The sequence below is a fragment of the Tachypleus tridentatus genome, chromosome 13 (assembly GCF_004210375.1).
Source record: "Tachypleus tridentatus isolate NWPU-2018 chromosome 13, ASM421037v1, whole genome shotgun sequence".
Classification (NCBI taxonomy): Eukaryota; Metazoa; Arthropoda; class Merostomata; order Xiphosura; family Limulidae; genus Tachypleus; species Tachypleus tridentatus.
Window position 1 is genome coordinate 59,923,415 of NC_134837.1, and position 17,931 is coordinate 59,941,345.

The following is a 17,931-nucleotide window of genomic DNA, read 5'->3' on the forward strand; positions in this document are numbered from 1 at the left end:
ACTGTAATTTCCTCTGCATTTAAAGCAAGTTGGCATAATTAATAAATTAAATCAATTTGCATCAGGATGTTTTCACAGCTTACACATTTATGTTTAATAAAATTATTCATTCTTAAGATGTTTTAAACAAGTTGATTCTCAAATGTTCATGCTCTAAAAAGTTAGTTTTTTTCTTAACATGTTACAGGTCTGGTTCATGTCCCAGTGAAGTACTACAGGTGAAACAAGTATCTCATAAGAAAACTAGTTCCTTAGACAGTACCAACTTGGTGTCTATTCCCAAGCCCTGCTCCCGGGCCAAGCAGCCTGCTCCTATTGTACAGGAAAGGTAGGCTGTGTTTCTTTATGTAACTAAAACTTATGTGGTACTCTATTGTTATTCTTGTATTACATGTCTGAAGTTTGTTTTTTGTCCAGATTTTTTAGGTTTGGTGTTTTTCATGCTCTTTGTTTAATTCCCTGTTGAAACACAATATATTAATCATTATTGCTTCTCTGTAATATACTTTAACTGTTGTTTCAAAATTATATGTATTCTTTATTTTTATGTAATACATTTAATTGTCATTCTTTGGGTTTGGTTTTTGTTGTTTAAGCTTTAAATATGGTTTATTTGAGCCTGACTTCTGTACACTGTATCATCCTTATTGTTTACATCTTTAATTCATTTTGAGTTTTGATTTTTACTGTTTCTTTACTATACAGTTAATTCTTATTGTTTAGACATCAAATATGTAATTTGTAACCTTAATAGTAATGTTCTAATTGTTTATTCAAGACTATATCTTCATAAAAAAAAATGACTGTGTGAGTTTTCTTCTGAAAGCTTTACAAGAATGTTCGCTGATTATTTTTTCTTGTTAAAACAATATTTCAGTATTAAGCATTACTCCATTAATAGTATTAATGTTAAAACAATATTTGTATATTAATTATCATGTGCTATTGTTAATTAACATTTGTTCAGATGCTAGTATTAATGATTAATGATAATTAATTATTAATGATGACATGGATCATTGTCCACGATACAGTTGAAGATAAGTTAGTTGAGTCTTTATCATCATCAATCCTAGTGTCAGATGTCCTTTCACAAGTTGAAATGATGACTGTGATGCAGATATTGTGTCTTTTATATGATTATCTTAATGTCTCTTAGTGTTAGATGTCCTTGTTCAAGTTATTGTCCACATCATTATCTTATGATTAGATTACATCTTCATTGTATTTTCTTACTAGTTTATCTGTTGTAAACAGGTTAAGATTTGATATTTTCACTTAATTGTTTATGTACAGTTGTTCTTAAACTATGCCTGAATTAAACACAAGTTTCTTTTTCTCAGGTTTCGCTGCATTGTGCCTTACCCTCCCAACAGTGAATATGAACTCGAGCTAAAAATTGGAGATGTAGTTTATGTCCACAAGAAACGTGATGATGGTTGGTACAAAGGGACTCTGCAAAGGACAGGCAGAGTGGGATTATTCCCTGGAAGTTTTGTAGAAAGTTTTTGACATTAGTGTAAAGCTGTGTAGTACGCGTTTTCGGTGACTGTAATTGTTGTTTCTACATATCTCTGCTGTTTTAATGTGGGAACAGACTCACTGTGGGTCCAACATGCCTGTACATACTAGTAGGATTTGTGTTCTATAATTATAAAGATCTGGTTAATGTGTGATACTTTTTGTTTATCTAATCATTTCCATTAAATTTATTGTGTATCTCTAAAGTGACAGATTGGACTGAGAAGTGTTAGCTATAATAATGTATATACGTGGAAGATTACTTTGAAAAAGGCATTTCCCTCTCATCATAACTTGACTGGGTTCACCCCTGACATTGGGCAGTGTCAGTGGCAATAGTGTCACTGTACACCTTACAAATGTTTTTAATTTTTTAAATACCATTAGTCTTTTTAATTCTATTTAAATTTTATCTGATGTTGGGCTGCTGTTTTTGTTTTAATTTAATTTCTCTTTACACTTTATAATACTTTCATTGTTATTTTTACCAGTTTGGTGCAGATAGCCTAGTTACTTTGTACCATAAAATGCCAAATAACAACAACATAACTTAACACAATATTCCTTTTATTTGAATATTTACCTTGTTTTGTTTGTTATAATATACCACTCTTGCCAGGAATGTTTTCCTTACCAGTAAGGTTGCCTTTTAAACCTTGTATCTTTTTTTAAGTTAGTGATCAATGAGTGACTTAGTAGGGTGAACTGTTCATATCTCCTTCATTCTGTTGGTTGTTAGCATGACAAACCATTTTCTTATCAACTATTTTGCCTAGTTCTCTTCCTAATTAAATCCAAGCTCTCTTCACATACACTCTGGGCTGTGAATATAATATTATAAAATTCTTTTAATCAAATTTCTTAACATTTTCATGAATCCTGAAGTTTGGATGACATTTATTTTTGTTTTGTATCATATTTCTGTAATTGGATTAATCCAGATCTTTCAGAAAATATTTTGAATATAAAGTTTGTTCAAAATACCTCTCCAATAGCCTGATCTCACTTTTTACAGTTAAATCAATCCTTATCTTCTTTGTAGCAGTAAAACTGTCAAATAATGTGTTAATTGTAGTAAATATTTTGTGAAAGTAAAACCTGACTAATATTTCTGTCATGATAAACAGGACAGGATTTTAGTGTTTTTTATTTGTTCTTATGGTTGTAATAAGGGCTTAGGACATTAAGATCTGAAGTTAAAACATTAACTGAGGCAGGCACTTCAGAGAAAAAAGTCCTTTAGGAGGTACTTTAACTGTGGTAGGCACTTTGGAGAAAAAAAAAACATCATAAGGTACATTAATTGTGATACACTTTGGAGAAGAAAGTTCTCTAGATGATACTTTGATTGCAGTAAAAAAGTTTGGGGAAGCAAGACATTTAATACTTAAATTGTGGGAAACAGCTTGTGAATCAAGACATTTAATACTTAAATTGTGGGAAACAGCTTGTGAATCAAGACATTTAATACTTAAATTGTGGGAAACAGCTTGTGAAGCAAGACATTTAATACTTGAATTGTGGAAATTGTATCAATGACAGAGATATCATGGTAAGTTGTTAATTGCAGTAAACAGTTTGGATATGTAAATCCTTTGACAGTTAAATTGTAGAAAACAGTTTGGACAGCTATACATATTGTTGAAATGATAGTTGAGGTAATGACATATTGAAACTACCTATAAAACTTTGGTTATTCGTAGTCCAGTTTCTGATACCATACCATAACTCTTTTTCACGTAATAGCTGTCCCCTGTATGTGAAATTGACTCACCACTAGTCTTGAGGCTCCCAGTTAACACCACATGTTTACAAGTTGTTTTACTGCATTGTAGCAAGCAAATAAGCATGCAAAATACCCTTCTAGTACAGTTAACTCCCTCTATACTCTAGAGTACAATCACCGATTCTCAGTATGGCATTTCTTTATAATGACGTGTGTTTATTTTCATCCATGCATTTTCAGATTTAGGCATTTTTCAGTGGAAGTATCTTCAGAGGCATTGTATCACAAGTGTCACTAAATTTCACTTTGTTTTGAGTAAAACATGACTTCGGACTGGAGTTGACCCATCACATTTGTATTCCCCATTCATACCATTGTCCGAACGTCAGGTTCACAGACAGCTTGGTGTTCTGCATCTGCATACATGCTCTGTATGGGTTATTGGAAGTTACTTTTTCCTTCTGCCATCTAGGGGATGATTGTTGGGATTCTCTTCCTACTGGTAACCTGATGCCACCTGCTCTTTGACTGGAGTTGGTCCAACAATTATAGCCTGGTGCACCCTTGTGATTCTACACCATCTGACTCATCCTATTACTGAGTGAATTGGCATCTTTTCTACCCTGTTTCATGACACATTCATTATCTTTACATTGTGAAAATAGTATGTATTGTATACATGGGGTATGGTTTCCCATCATAGTGAACATGTACATTAGGGTATCACACTCCATAGGTTTTCTTTGGGCACTTTGTGAAGAGTGCTTATGTAGGTCACTTTTCCTGAAGATTTTTTCAATTGCAGAATTATATTTCAACTTCACTTTTATAAGATATACAAGACTGGTAACAGATGTTCTGCTATATGTGTGTACAACACAACATACTGGACAATGAAGAACACTGTTCAATCTGCAAAATTAAAGAAACATGAGTAAAACTGTATAAACAAATGAGTCCAAGAAGTTAAAGCCAATAACCATATTATAAAAACAAAACAGGATTATGGAAACCTGCTTTGACCTAATCAAATCTTGGAAGTATTACACCTTATCTTTAGGACTTAACTAATTTGAAAAAACAAACAGAACTGAACAAACATTTTTAAAATCATTTAGGTATATACAGTGTTTCCTAGCTTTCTGTAAGTACTGTGCTGTTGTCTGTATATACAAAACAGTTCTTAATTAACCCATCAGACCTGATGCACGTAGTCTGAAACATCACCACCAAAACTGGACAGTTAGGCTACTGTCCATACAAAACTATTTCTTAACATTTTAAAATCTAACGTCAGGTATAACAAGTATGAACTGTGGTAATTTAACAAGTTATTATTAGCAGGATTTAAAATCTAACATCAGGTATAACAAGTATGAACTGTGATAATCTTACAAGTTATTATTAACAGAATTTAAGATCTAACATCAGGTATAACAAGTATCAGCTGTGGTAATCTAACAAATTATAAACAGAATTTGTATAAATTAGTTACTTCCTTGATAATGAACTGGTTAATTGTCTTGTGAATCAGAGGTCTTAATTATTAACATTACATGTTTAGCCCTATCTTTATAAGTAGTTTGTACCAGTTGGCTCATCTGTCTGGCTATTCTTTATGTATATTTTTGCTGTTATATGCTGTACTGATGTTTGGTTTAATAATTTTATCATGGTTAATTTTATGCATTAGCTGTAATGTGTGAGAAATGTTTTAAAAAATATATATATTAGGAGAAAATGTGATAAAATATTAGTTTATCCTCACCAAGTTAAGGATTAGAAATGGATTTTTTTTCATTCCTTTAATATTTGTTCAGTTCTTTGAAGATAAACAATTTATTTCTAGAATTGAATAAGGGAAAAGTTTTCTTGGTCATATAATGTGTCTGTAGATATTTGTTTGTGTAATAAAGTTTAATCTGTAAAATCAAGCAAGGAGAAAGTTTTCTTGATCATGTAATGGGTCTGTAGATATTTCTGTGCCTGTAATAAACACTGGTAATGTTGTCTTATAAAGTATTGTATTGTGAAATGTTAGTTTATCACTCTTAGTTTTGATTTATTTGTAGGTAATTATTAGTAAATAATTATTTTACTTGACTAGAATACATTTGTAAATTATTTTCATCAAACATATCTTCCTTAACAGAAAAGCCATTGGCTACTTTGATAAGGGTTACATAGCTTACTGAGAGTGCTTTTGTGTATACGATTTTTTATTATTATTATTATGTTGAAGTTTTTTGTGTAAATTAATAACTACAAGTTTTGATGTCTTCTGAAAATGTTACTTTGGAAAACATCTTACTCTTAATATGGAATGGTGCCATACCTATAAGGTTGTGAATAATTGTACATTAGATGCTTGGATGAAAGAAAATTCTTGTTACAGTAGATATAAGAAAAGAAACTTTCCACTAAAGTGAATGTTAACATATGGAGTGATGGTGACATATTAGCCTAATTTTTGTACTTTTGCTCTTAGAAATTTTTTCAGTTGCAGACAATTTTTCTTTGTCAGTTCCACTCAGTATAAATGTTTGAAATTGTCTAATGGTGCCAGAAAGTTTATAACCAAAACTATTAAATTAGTGAGTGAATAGCACTACAAAATGAATCTGAACAGTGAATTGTCTCGAGTACTTCATGATATTTAAGACCATTTCATTCCTTCTTCTTGAATGAGTGATTTCACTTTTATTTGTGAGAAAACTTTTTTTAAGATAACAGTAAAAAATGTTTTTTCACTGTTAAAGCAACAACTGTTTTGTTTTGTAATAAAGCAAGAATTTGTCAAAATTGCTCAAACATTCCAAGTTTATTTTTCATTACAAGAAATTGTAACCTACTAGATTAGAAAATAATATCCCTTTAAAAAATCTGTGAGGTAATGTGTAGAACAATAAATGGTGTGTCAACTTTTAATAGTTTTTTCTTAGTGATTGTGATGGTTACTCCAACTATGTTACATGTGGACCTGTGAATTGCACGTGTATCACCTTTGTATGAACTGTAAATTCAGCTTGAACCACTTTTTATTCGTGTGTGTAGTCAAATAGTTTGTTGAGATTGATTGATAAAAAAAGAAAGGATAAAGATGTAAATTAGAAGAAAGTTCAACAATAAACTGTTTTACATTTTGCTCAAAGGTCTGTCAGTGGTTGCAAATCTTTAACAGTTGGTAAACTTTGTTCACATCTGTATTTTGTCTTACTACAGAATGGTTATATGCATTTTTAGGTAAGAATTATAATTTATCTTTAACTGACACTACAATAGTTTGTAACAGAGATCTTACACAGTGCTGTGCAAAAGTATCAGGACTGGGTCACAATTATATTTCGGGCTACTTTCAAAGCAAAACAGAAGGTAAACCACAGGTGAAACATAATTTTATTAATCTTCATATATAGTACAACAGAAACTCGGTATAAGTACTTGAATTCAGCAAACAGTTAATACTTTGTGTGTCCACCTTTTGTTTTAATAACTGCAAACAGTCTTTCAGGCATTGTTGCAACATATTTAATCAAAGTGTTCTTTGGGATCTTATTCCCAGTGTTTCTAATACACTCCCATAAAGTTTCTTTGGAAGTAACTTTTGATTTGTTAAGTTTTTGATCTATCAAATCCCAGATCTGACCAATTGGGTTGAGATCAGGGGATCTGTGGGGGGTGTTACATCATTTAAATGATTCCAGCAGCTTCTTTCTTAATTAAATAATTTCTTCAAAGGTTGGATGTGTGTTTGGGGTCTTTATCTTCTTGGTAGTAAAATCCTTTACCAATAAATTACACAAATCACTTGGTATACCATGACGGATCAATATCTGATGGTACTTACACTAGTCTATTGTTCCATCAACTTTTCAAATATATCCTGTTGCCTCTTTAGAAAAACATTTCCAAACCATCACACAGTCTCTCTCATGCTGCATGGTATGTGCTGTACATTAAGGTAAGTATCTTTCACCACCTTTCTTCTGTTGGACATACAACTTGCATTTTGAACCAGATATTTCAAATTTGAACTTGTCCATCCATAACACTATTTACCAATCATAAGCAATCCGGTTTTTGTACTTTTTAGAAAATTTTGGTCTCTTGATGTTTGGAAATCAAAGTAAAGATTTTTTTTAACTGCTACATGATCAAATATTCCATTCTCATTGAGTCTTCTTGATACTGTAGATCTGGACATTTTTCTGTCATTTGATACATGGCTGTTTATCTCATGCTTGAGATCAGTGATAGTCTTCCTTCTGTCTAGAAGGCTACATAAACAAAGATACTTAACATCAGTATCACTGAGTTTAGATGTTTTGTCTCTTCCTTTCCTATCTTCATATTTACCTATCTGGGTCTAATGATGTAGGATGTACTTGATGATGATTGGGGAGGATTTCAAGTCTTCTGTAATTTGTCAGACAGTCCAGTGAGCATTATGTAAGGTTCTTATGTAAATTCTGATTTTTGAGCCATGTCATGACAACAAAATTTAATATATAGTGTTAAACACTGTTTTTATCAAGGTTTATTTGTGGAGTGCTATTAAATTGGTTTCTTCTAACATATACCAGTACTGTATGCTAACTTATTTCTATATAGTTAAAACAGTGCATAACAGTTACTTCAGACCCTAAATTTGAACAATATATTCCTTCAAACAGAGACCTTATGACACATCCTTGGTACAAGTATATGGAAATTCTAAAGAATGGTAAATATTCTCACCCTGGCTCATTCCTTTTTCAACAGAGATCAGTGAAGTATTACCATAGTGTTGAAATTTACATACTGTAATGACGTGGAAGAATTAGCCACATATAATGGAAATAATAACAAGATATTCTCTTGTTCTAACACAATACTGTAGATCTTTACAAGTCATATTTCTATACCCTGGCGACATGTGGTATCTGTACTCATATGGTGACAAAATATTAACGAGTTTTAATACAAGTCAACGACCTCTGACCTATTAATCCCAAAATGTTTTAGTTAATTAAACACTCGTCATTTTACTTTATAGCGTCTTTAAGAGCGTTCAGTAAAACAAACCAAAACTGCCAGAACAAAGTTTCAAATGGTTTAAGTAATAGTTTGTATTCAAGACTATAATATGCACATTGTATAATGTACATTTGACATGCTGAGAAGTAAAGAGTGTTGAACTGTAGTAAACAAAAGTTATATTAATATTACAGAATAAAATAAAAATAATCTATGTCATTTCACCACAGATGAATATCGACAATGTTTTGAATTTCGCGCAAAGCTACTCAAGGGCTATCTACGCTAGCCGTCCCTAATTTAGCAGTGTAAGACTAGAGGGAAGGCAGCTAGTCATTATCATTGGACTATTTTACCAACGAATAGTGGGATTGACCATAACATTATAATGCCCCCACCGCTGAAAGGGCGAGCATGTTTGGTGCGACGGGGATTCGAACCCGTGACCTTCAGAATACAAGTCGCGCGCCTTAACACGCTTAGCCATGCCGGGCCGCAAATATAGACAAAGGATAACACCTATAATTATGATTATTTGGTAACCTATCATTTTGTTATTTCATCTGTGGTCATAATTGTTTCATGAGAAGAACTTTGAGTTTTCTGTCAGTGTACAAGGTGAAGATATATATGGATATTGGTTTCAAGTCCGGTGTTGCTTGTCTGTGATTAATTACATTATCAGAAGCTGTGCTTCTTTCTTCTTGTTTATGGAGAGTGTCAGTATGTTCTCCTATCTTTGTGTGTAGGGTTCTTTAGGTTTCTCTTAAGTACGTATGATTTACTTCTGAAAATCAGTTAAACCTTGAGCAAGTCATAATGTATCTGATGTTTGATGTATAAAAGTGGTAACTTTGCCATTCAAAACTAACTGATCTTTAATATATATATATTATTCTATGTCTACTTACTTTGTAACAAAAAGTTAGATATGACCAATTAACAATTGATTACACATATCAAGAAATCCTGGTGGATCTATTAAAAATAAGTAATGTTGTAAACCTTCACAAGTGGTACATCAGCTTATTTAGAAACTAAAGAAAAGTAATGTGTTTTAATTCCTGAACTAATTTGACTTTACTGCAACATATGTTATGCAACATTTACTTTGAAACTAAAAGTGAAACATTTTTCTTACAAGCGTGATCATAACACCCTTAATAATGACTTGATATTTACAGAATAAACTTACGATTGATTACGCCATCAAAAGTCATAGCGTATTTATATATCACTTACATGTTAATTAAAGCACTTAGTTTGTATTTAAAAATCAATTAAAGGTAGATTATACAACATCACAAATCATTGTGTATTTAATTGTTTGTAAACGTAAAATTGTTGCATATCTGCTTTCGAAAACATGAATCTATATAAACCCTTGTCTTGGTATATCTATTATTTCTCAGAAACAAAAAAAAAAAAAAACGGATACATTCAGATTCCAAAGACAACATTTTTATATATTTTCAAGCTATGTAACATGTGGTTTGAGAAAAGGATGCGTATTTTTTCTTCTTAACTGTACTTTAACACACCTTCCTAACTAAATATATAACATCTAGTTGCTTGATGGTTAAAAGAGAGAATTTTGCCTTCCAAAATTAACTAAAGTTTGATAGGTGTATTTGGTATTAAACCTCGGCTAAACGAACCTCCAAACATGTTATCACTGTCGAAATGTCACAAGTTGATTTGTAATTTTGTTTTAATCATATAGTTTCTTCTAATCAGAATGTAATATTGATTAGTATGCACTAATCGTGATACGTGGTGTTTAGGTATTCACTCAATGTTTTAGGTAAGAGAGGAATAATGTCTTAATATTTACTTATATTATTGAGTTATATACAGTATCCAGTGTGTGTTTTACTTATGAGTAAATTAAGACGGTTTTGTTTTTATAACAACGTGATTAGCCTTTGGAATGAGTTGTCTTCAGATGTTCTAGAGACAGTAAAGTTGGGTGAGTTTAAGAGAAAAGTCGATAACTATATGAATGACAAGGGCTGGATTTAATATTTTTTAAATGTATTTATTAATAGTCTTAGTTTAGTTTAGAAGACTGAACAGGCGAGAAGTAAAGACTCCTACCCTGCCAAAACTTACGTCTGTGTCACCTAGTCCTACTATTCTCACTGTTAAGTACGAAAAAAGATGACACATCAACGCTATTAATTTCATTTATAATCTTAAACACCTAAATGAGACCCGCTCTAACTATTCTTTTTTTAAAAGAAAAAAAAATCAAACATTTCAGCCTCTCCTCATATGAAAACCTCTCCATCACAGGTACTTTTCTTGAGACCCTTCTCTGAACCATTTAAAACAGTTCAATATTCTTCCAAATGTAAGGAACTCAAGACTAACTCAATAACAAATGCATTATCTTAATATTTACTGATCGTGTTTATGTACTAGTTAAGTATTCATTTGGTGTTTCACTTATTGTACATACATTGTTAACACATGCCAAATACAGCGATCTGTGGTTCAAGCAGTAAACTTCGTAATATGCATGACACGTTAGATTACCGCACTTTTTAAAATTCATTTCTAATGACGCGCATGATTGGTTGACTGCCACACAGTGAAGCGATGTCAAGGCAAGAATACACCTTCCGATAAAAGTGTTTATGTCTGAAAATATTAAGTTAGGATACATGCCAAAAAGAAATAGCACTGGCGATAGTTCGTTTTTGAATTTCCACGCAAAGCTACACGAGGGCTATCTGCGCTAGCCGTCCATAAATTAGCAGGGTAAGACAAGATGGAAGACAGCTAGTCATCACCACCCACCGCTGGCTACTCTTTCACCAACGAATAATTGGTTTGACCGTTATGTTATAACGCTTTCAAGGCTAAAAGGGCGAGTATATGTTGTGTGACTGGGATTCGAACCCATGACCCTCAGATTACGAGTTGAGCCCTTAACCACCTGACCATGACGTCATGGCTGTGTAGGATGACATAACACTAAACAACAAGTGTTGCTAGGCCTACACGAAAACTATAGATCTATTATTACATAACATCGTAAAAATATATTAAGCTACCTTATAAACATCCGCCTCCTGGGTGTCAGACCATGAAAATTTGTTTCAGCAAACGTTGTCGCAGGTGGACTAAATTTCTGTTGCCTAGACTTATAGATCGAGGTCCAGTTCCAGAAAGAAACCTGAGCGTGATAGTACACTTAGGAGATTGAATTTCGTACAGGAAGGCTAGTACGACACGTAAAAAACTTGATTGATTAAAACACAACATAGTCGATCTATTAACGGAAATGAATTTTTAACTCAATTTGCCAATTTACCCCCACGCAGGATTAATACTGTTTGTTATTAAGCACAAAGGACTATCTTTGCTCTACCCATCACGAGTATCGAAACTCGGTTTCTAGTGATAAATGTAGACATTCCACTGTTCCAATTATGAGTAAATAATGAAAATAATGTTTAACGTTTACTGATCGTATTATATGCTATTTAGGTATTCAAGGGGTATTTTACTAAAGGGTAAATAATGGATGTAATACCTTAATAATTACTGATTTTGTTATTGGGTATTTAGCTGTTTTAGTTAAGGGTAATTAGTGAATATAATACGTGTTTATATTTACTGATCTTCCCTTCGAGTATTTAGCTGTTTTATTTATGGGTAAACAACCATCTCTGTTTAGTATTTACTACATTACATTCTTTGATGCTATACACTGCTGTATATTGAGTTTCTTAAGTAATTTTTGTTAAGAACTGTATTCTAAGATTATGGATACGATAGTATGGAAACTGTTAGTAATTGTTGATACACCTAAGATGTTTATGTAAACTATGGCTGTGCTTTATATGTAACAGTAAAGCATTGTGCTGGTACTTCCATATAACCACAGGCGGTCACGTGGTCTACACTAGTTCGGCAGCTGTTGGCGGGAACGTAGTGTACAGGTTGATCTGAAGTTGCGTAGTTCTCAGATCACTGTAGGAATAGAGTAGTTCTATGAACGGCGGGTTAGACAATTCATGAAGTTTAATATATTTGTATCAGGTTTCCTGCCACAGAAGTTTCCTTTTAACAAGTGAATGTCGATAAATGTGTCAATAATACGTACTTATTCCGTTAAATTGATGTGAATTTTAACTAGAGGAGTATTAAATTAAAACAGTGAGAAATGCAGCGACAGTCCTGCGAGTCTAAGTGGTCTGTACTTTTGGACAAAACTTTCGCTTGTCGTCGGACTTCTGCGACTGAAGACAACGTACAGAAGTACGAGGCTGTTTCGGACAGTGTACATGCCCCTAGTACCCTGACGGATGAGACTATGATATCGGTGGAAGATTTTCAACAGGATTTGAATGACAAAAAGAACGATGCACTTTCAACAATAGATAATAGAGAATATCTTCACCAGGAGTACAATGACAAGACAATAAAAACTTTATTCAAGAGATCTAGTACATTGTTGGATGACATCGGACAAGGGAAATACGACAACTGGGATCCCGAAACGTGCGTTCGGCTACTGCGTATGCCCAGTGTACAAAACTATGCTGGTATGAAGAAACTGCTAAGCCGATGTGATCGGCACTGGATGTTGGAGTTTTTGGAACTGGACGGTCTCGATGTTCTCTTCGAAAGTCTAGAACGATTAAGTGAAAGAAGTGGTAATGGGGCTCGTTTTGAGGATGCATTATTACAACTCGAGTGTGTGGGGTGTGTTAGGACCGTGATGAACTCTCGACCTGGACTGGACTACATTGTGGACCATTCGGAGTATACTAGGAAGCTAGCCAGAGGTAAAAATAGTTTTTGTATAACACTGTTGAAGTAAAACAAATGTTTATATAACATTGTTAAACTAAACAGTTGTTTATATGACTGTTAAAGAAAAATATTGCTACATGAAATAACTGTTTATGTAACAATGTTAAAGTAAACAGTTGTTGGGAAACCGAAATTTAATAATGAAAATGACGACGGTTGGCAAAGCATACAACATTTTATTGACAAGTTTGAATGTTCTGGAATAACTTATTCCATCATCAGCGAAATCTGAAAATTATGTTACAGACATTATTACTATTACAATTATAATATAAGATAATCATTAATTTATTTACTTATTAGGAAAAGCGTAAAATGGATGGTTAAATCAATATACACATTACACAGTAGCTAAAGGGTCTATATTTATTGTTCCTATAATTAAACACCCTACCTTTGACGAATTCACGATCACCTATTCGTTATCTTTGCTTCTAAAATTCCCTCTGTCGATGAATACGTTATGGCTGGTTTTGATATTGAATCTTCATAAACCAATATCTGATGTAACTTTAGACTTAGTGATGAGCATTTCTTACCCACTAATATTGAACATCTTGGTTTCACCCGTCAGCAACTCTAGGAACTTTTTATCCTCTCTACTAAGTTCAACCATTTTCTTTTTAATGACGTAAGGTATGACCAGATAGATGGACCCCCACTGGATCCGATGATAATGAATCGACCATTTTAAAATATGGCTGCCAAAAATTCTGATGACATTAAAAAGTCTGCATTATATTACAGCTAAATGCATTTAAAGGTAGTCATACATAAATATGCCATTCAAAATATGATATTATTTTATATACGATAAAAACAACAAAAAATATATCCACAACTTCGGCAAAATAGTGTTCAGTCAGCAAAATATGAAAATGTAATTTAACAAACTTTATGAGTCATTGGCTGTGGTGCCATGCACTTTATAAGTCACAATCTTGTTCGACACAAGGTTGATACAATGCAGTACACTTTAATGATCTTTTCTTACAGTGGCAGCGACCTCTGTAATATTTATTGCAATTACAGTGAAGGAGTTCTCTTGATGCAAAGTGATCAACTTAGGTCTCCAGTTCCACAGATCAGTCCATTCCTCGTTGTTGGGGGGGGGGGGTATGCCAAGGTTAACTTTACCCCAGCAGTTACCGTCCTAGTGCACATCCCTTTTAATATGTTGCAGTAGGTAGTACCACTCCGTTGTTCTGTACTTTATTTTAATTAAAGTTTTAATAACCATACCAGCAGTCTTGAAAATACAGTAGTACCACTCCCGTTAGTGCTAGTGCATCCGTCTCTGGTCTTTTCCCGTTGAACAATTCTTGTCGAGTTTTATTGTTCGATCTGTCGTACAGCAGGATGGTGAATTGTTCGAGGACAGTCACGTCGGATGTGTTTTCCCCTGCACTTAGTTTGTCAAGTGAACACTGTAGTTTCAATACACATTTCCTAACACGTGAACCGTTGATGAAGTTTCACTTGTGGACACATTATCCTACATAAAACAAACTCCTCGTTTCTTCCTCTTGATGCTCGATTTCACAATCTGTGTAGAACTTATTTCACTAATGTATGGCAGGAGTTGTGCCATTTTACCTTATTCTTTATAGGAGTGGCATCTACACCATTTTCTCTCTCATTGAATGTCTGTTGGAATAGGCATCTTATGGAATCGAACTTAGACTTGACAAATGTGTAGAATACCCCGATCAGTACCAACATGACAAATGTGTATAATACCCCGATCAGTACCAACATGACAAATGTGTAGAATACCCCGATCAGTACCAACATGAGAAACGGGTAGAATACTCCCGATCAGTACCAACATGACAAATAGATAGAATACCCCGATCAGTACCAACATGAGAAACGGGTAGAATACTCCCGGTCAGTACCAACATGACGAGTTAGTTGAACATTGAAAAGTTTCGCAAAAAACGCACTTGGTCCAGTCAGTTTTCGTCGACTATTCCCTTGAAGAACGAGGCGGTTTTGGAATGACCAGCTGGAAACTGTGAGTTACCAATATCAGGTTATTATAAATATCTACATTTAGTCACCATCTTTAATTAACATTCACAACATCTGTTGATACCATACTATTATTATAACAAACATTTTGGAAATCAAGTCATGTAAGTCAAACACTAACAAATGAATAACCGGTTAATAGAAAACAATATTGAAATTATACTGATAAGGTCAATATTGTTTTAATTTTAGGCTTACGGATGCATCGTATCAAAGTACAATAAATGTAAACTTTAATTTAGCGTATTTAAATTTATTTGTTGGTCAGAGAAAAATATTAGATTGTCCATATGGAGGTCGATTTATTTCAATGTTCAAGACATATTGATGAACAACAAACAGCTTGGACAGTACTAGTTACATCTATCCACCAAACTGTCACGGATGTGTTACGTTTAATACATATCAACTTCAGTTTATCGTTCGATAATCACTTTCTTAAAATTATTTACATAATTTATTAATATTTACAGCTTTTATTTTGCCCTTCTTCGCATACAAATTTTTTAATATTTTCGCCCGTAAACCTGAAAATAACAAAATGTTGGGCAAAGTGACAATAACTTATATTTATAAATGATATATTTATATGTGGCAATACTTAGTATATATGACTGTAATATAATGTCGATTTTTTAATGTCTTCTTCTTCTATCCTTCTTCTTTGTAAGTGTTTGGGTATGTTGGATTGTAGATATCCAGGAGGGTCAGGTGCAAAATACCTCTTCCTCTATCCCTAACTTTCATGTCGGCTACTACTGTGCTGTAGTTGTAGTGCTTTAGGGCCAGAGTAACCCACAGTACGTAGGCCCTTTTCAGGGCAATGTACATTTATTGTCTTGACTTGCTTTTTTAAATTTATTTATTTTTTCCTTTTTCATCATTATTAAATTTTAAATCAATTTGTATACTCTTCAAAAAAAGAAACGCAAAAGGCAAAATTTGAGATAAATTGTTAACAAGTTTATTCCGGGTAGTTCTATATGACATGTGTGAAACTTTGCACATTCACTGCTGAACATCCAAAGTCTGCAAAGGCAAAGTCCACGCTCACTAGTTGAAGTTTGACGTCACTCAACGTCAATAACGAGTATGCCCCCCGTGAGCATCAATAACTGCTTGGCATCTCCTGCCCATGGAAGCGATGAGATGACGAATCACATCGTGTGGAATGGCTGTCCACTTAGCCTGCAAAGCTGCTGCAAGATGTGGTAGAGTCTGCGTTTGAGGTTGTCACCGTCGCAGACGTCGGTCCAACTCGTCCCAAAGTTATTCGATGGGGTTTAAATCTGGTGATCTGGAGGGCCAGGGAAGAACGTTGATGTTGTGGTGTCTCAAGAAGACAGTGGTGAGTCGGGCTGTGTGAGGACGGGCGTTGTCATGTTGAAAAACGTCGTTGACGTTCACCATGATGGGTTGCATATGGGGCCTAAGAATCTCGTCGACGTATCGTTAAGCCGTAAGATTCCCTCGAATGTGCAAAAGGTCTGTTCTGGCATTGTAGGCAATGGCAGCCCACATCATGACGCTGCCACCACCAAATCTGTCAACATCCTGCACACAGTTTGCTGCAAAACGTTCACCTCGGCGACGGTAAACACGGGTCCTTCCATCCTGCCTACGAAGCATAAAACGTGATTCATCGCTGAACCAAACATGCCTCCATCGTCGATGAGGCCATACCCGATGTTCCCGAGTCCACTGCAGCCGTGCTTGACAATGTTGCTGGGTGAGGATGACGCCTCTGACTGGACGTCGAGGTCGGATTCCTGCATCTCGTAGACGGTTGCGTACAGTCTGATCGGAAATCCTACGCAGCTCTGGTATGGTTGAGGCAGTAGACGTCGCAGTGGTGGTCCTATCACGAAGGTGACGTAACCGGATGTAGCGATCTTGTGCGGGCGTGGTCACACGAGGTCTGCCAGATCGTGGACGGTCACGAGTTGATCCATGTTGTTGGTGACGATTTCATAGTCTTGTGATGGTGCTTGGGTGGACATTCACAGCTCTGGCATCATGTGATCGAGATTCGCCTGCTTCCAAGCGATCAATGGCGTTGTTGCGTTGTGCTTCAGTCAGTCTTGGCGTAACTGTATTGCGTGTCGGTGGCTTAACACTGAGCTATGGAAACCGATAACCCGTCAGTTTTATAGGGATTTTGCACACGTTGCACTTGCAGAACATGCAGATCTCTCAAACAAATGTATTGGACACGAATGCGTTTTAGCAAAAAATCCGATGTTTTCCTCCGTTTTCAAAGTGCACAACTTTTATTGTCATTTTGGTCTGACAATCAGTGTCTTAACACGTGTAACATCACATACTCTGAGCTTGTAACGTTATTACATATATTTCTCTTAAAATTAACAAAAATATCCCTTTTGCGTTTCTTGTTTTGAAGAGTATATATACATATAAACAACAGCAAACTATGAATATTATACAAATTCTAAACGACTAGTGCATGGTGGCCAGCTTGATTTATATTTTTAAATATAGATTCATTGGAGAGAGGTACTTAGGACTATGTTCATCATGTACGTAGTATCTGTCGAGATCACACATTAAATCATTCTTATTAAAATAGTTTAGTGCATTATGCAAGAGTCTTACAGATACTGTCTCTATGTTTGTATACTTGTGCATAAATGTGGATGAAGTACTGCGGGGTGCTTTATAAGCTGAGGTTATGATTTAATGTCGTCAAAATTTTTGTCAGCCATATTTTAAAATGGCCGCCAAAAGTAACGGAGGCCTGTTTTTGCAATGGTACAGGAAACTGAAAACCACAGCGATGTTTCTGCACA

The 17,931-nt window shown here is 34.4% G+C and overlaps 2 protein-coding genes across 11 annotated transcripts in view; both read left to right on the top strand.

Annotated features, from left to right (window-relative positions):
- Positions 1 to 6,398, top strand: part of LOC143240562 (E3 ubiquitin-protein ligase SH3RF1-like) — a 68,870-nt gene extending 62,472 nt beyond the window's left edge. For all 9 annotated transcript variants that reach the window (XM_076483202.1, XM_076483205.1, XM_076483201.1 and 6 more), the window contains 2 exons: positions 188 to 328; positions 1,344 to 6,398. In XM_076483202.1, coding sequence (XP_076339317.1) covers positions 188 to 328; positions 1,344 to 1,512 — 310 coding nt within the window. In that variant the 3' untranslated portion in view covers positions 1,513 to 6,398. The remainder of the gene's footprint in view (positions 1 to 187; positions 329 to 1,343) is intronic.
- Positions 6,399 to 12,225: 5,827 nt separating this feature from the next.
- The window catches only part of LOC143241012 (inverted formin-2-like), a 75,305-nt gene continuing 69,599 nt past the window's right edge, over positions 12,226 to 17,931 (top strand). For both annotated transcript variants that reach the window (XM_076484416.1, XM_076484415.1), the window contains exon 1: positions 12,226 to 13,062. In XM_076484416.1, coding sequence (XP_076340531.1) covers positions 12,438 to 13,062 — 625 coding nt within the window. In that variant the 5' untranslated portion in view covers positions 12,226 to 12,437. The remainder of the gene's footprint in view (positions 13,063 to 17,931) is intronic.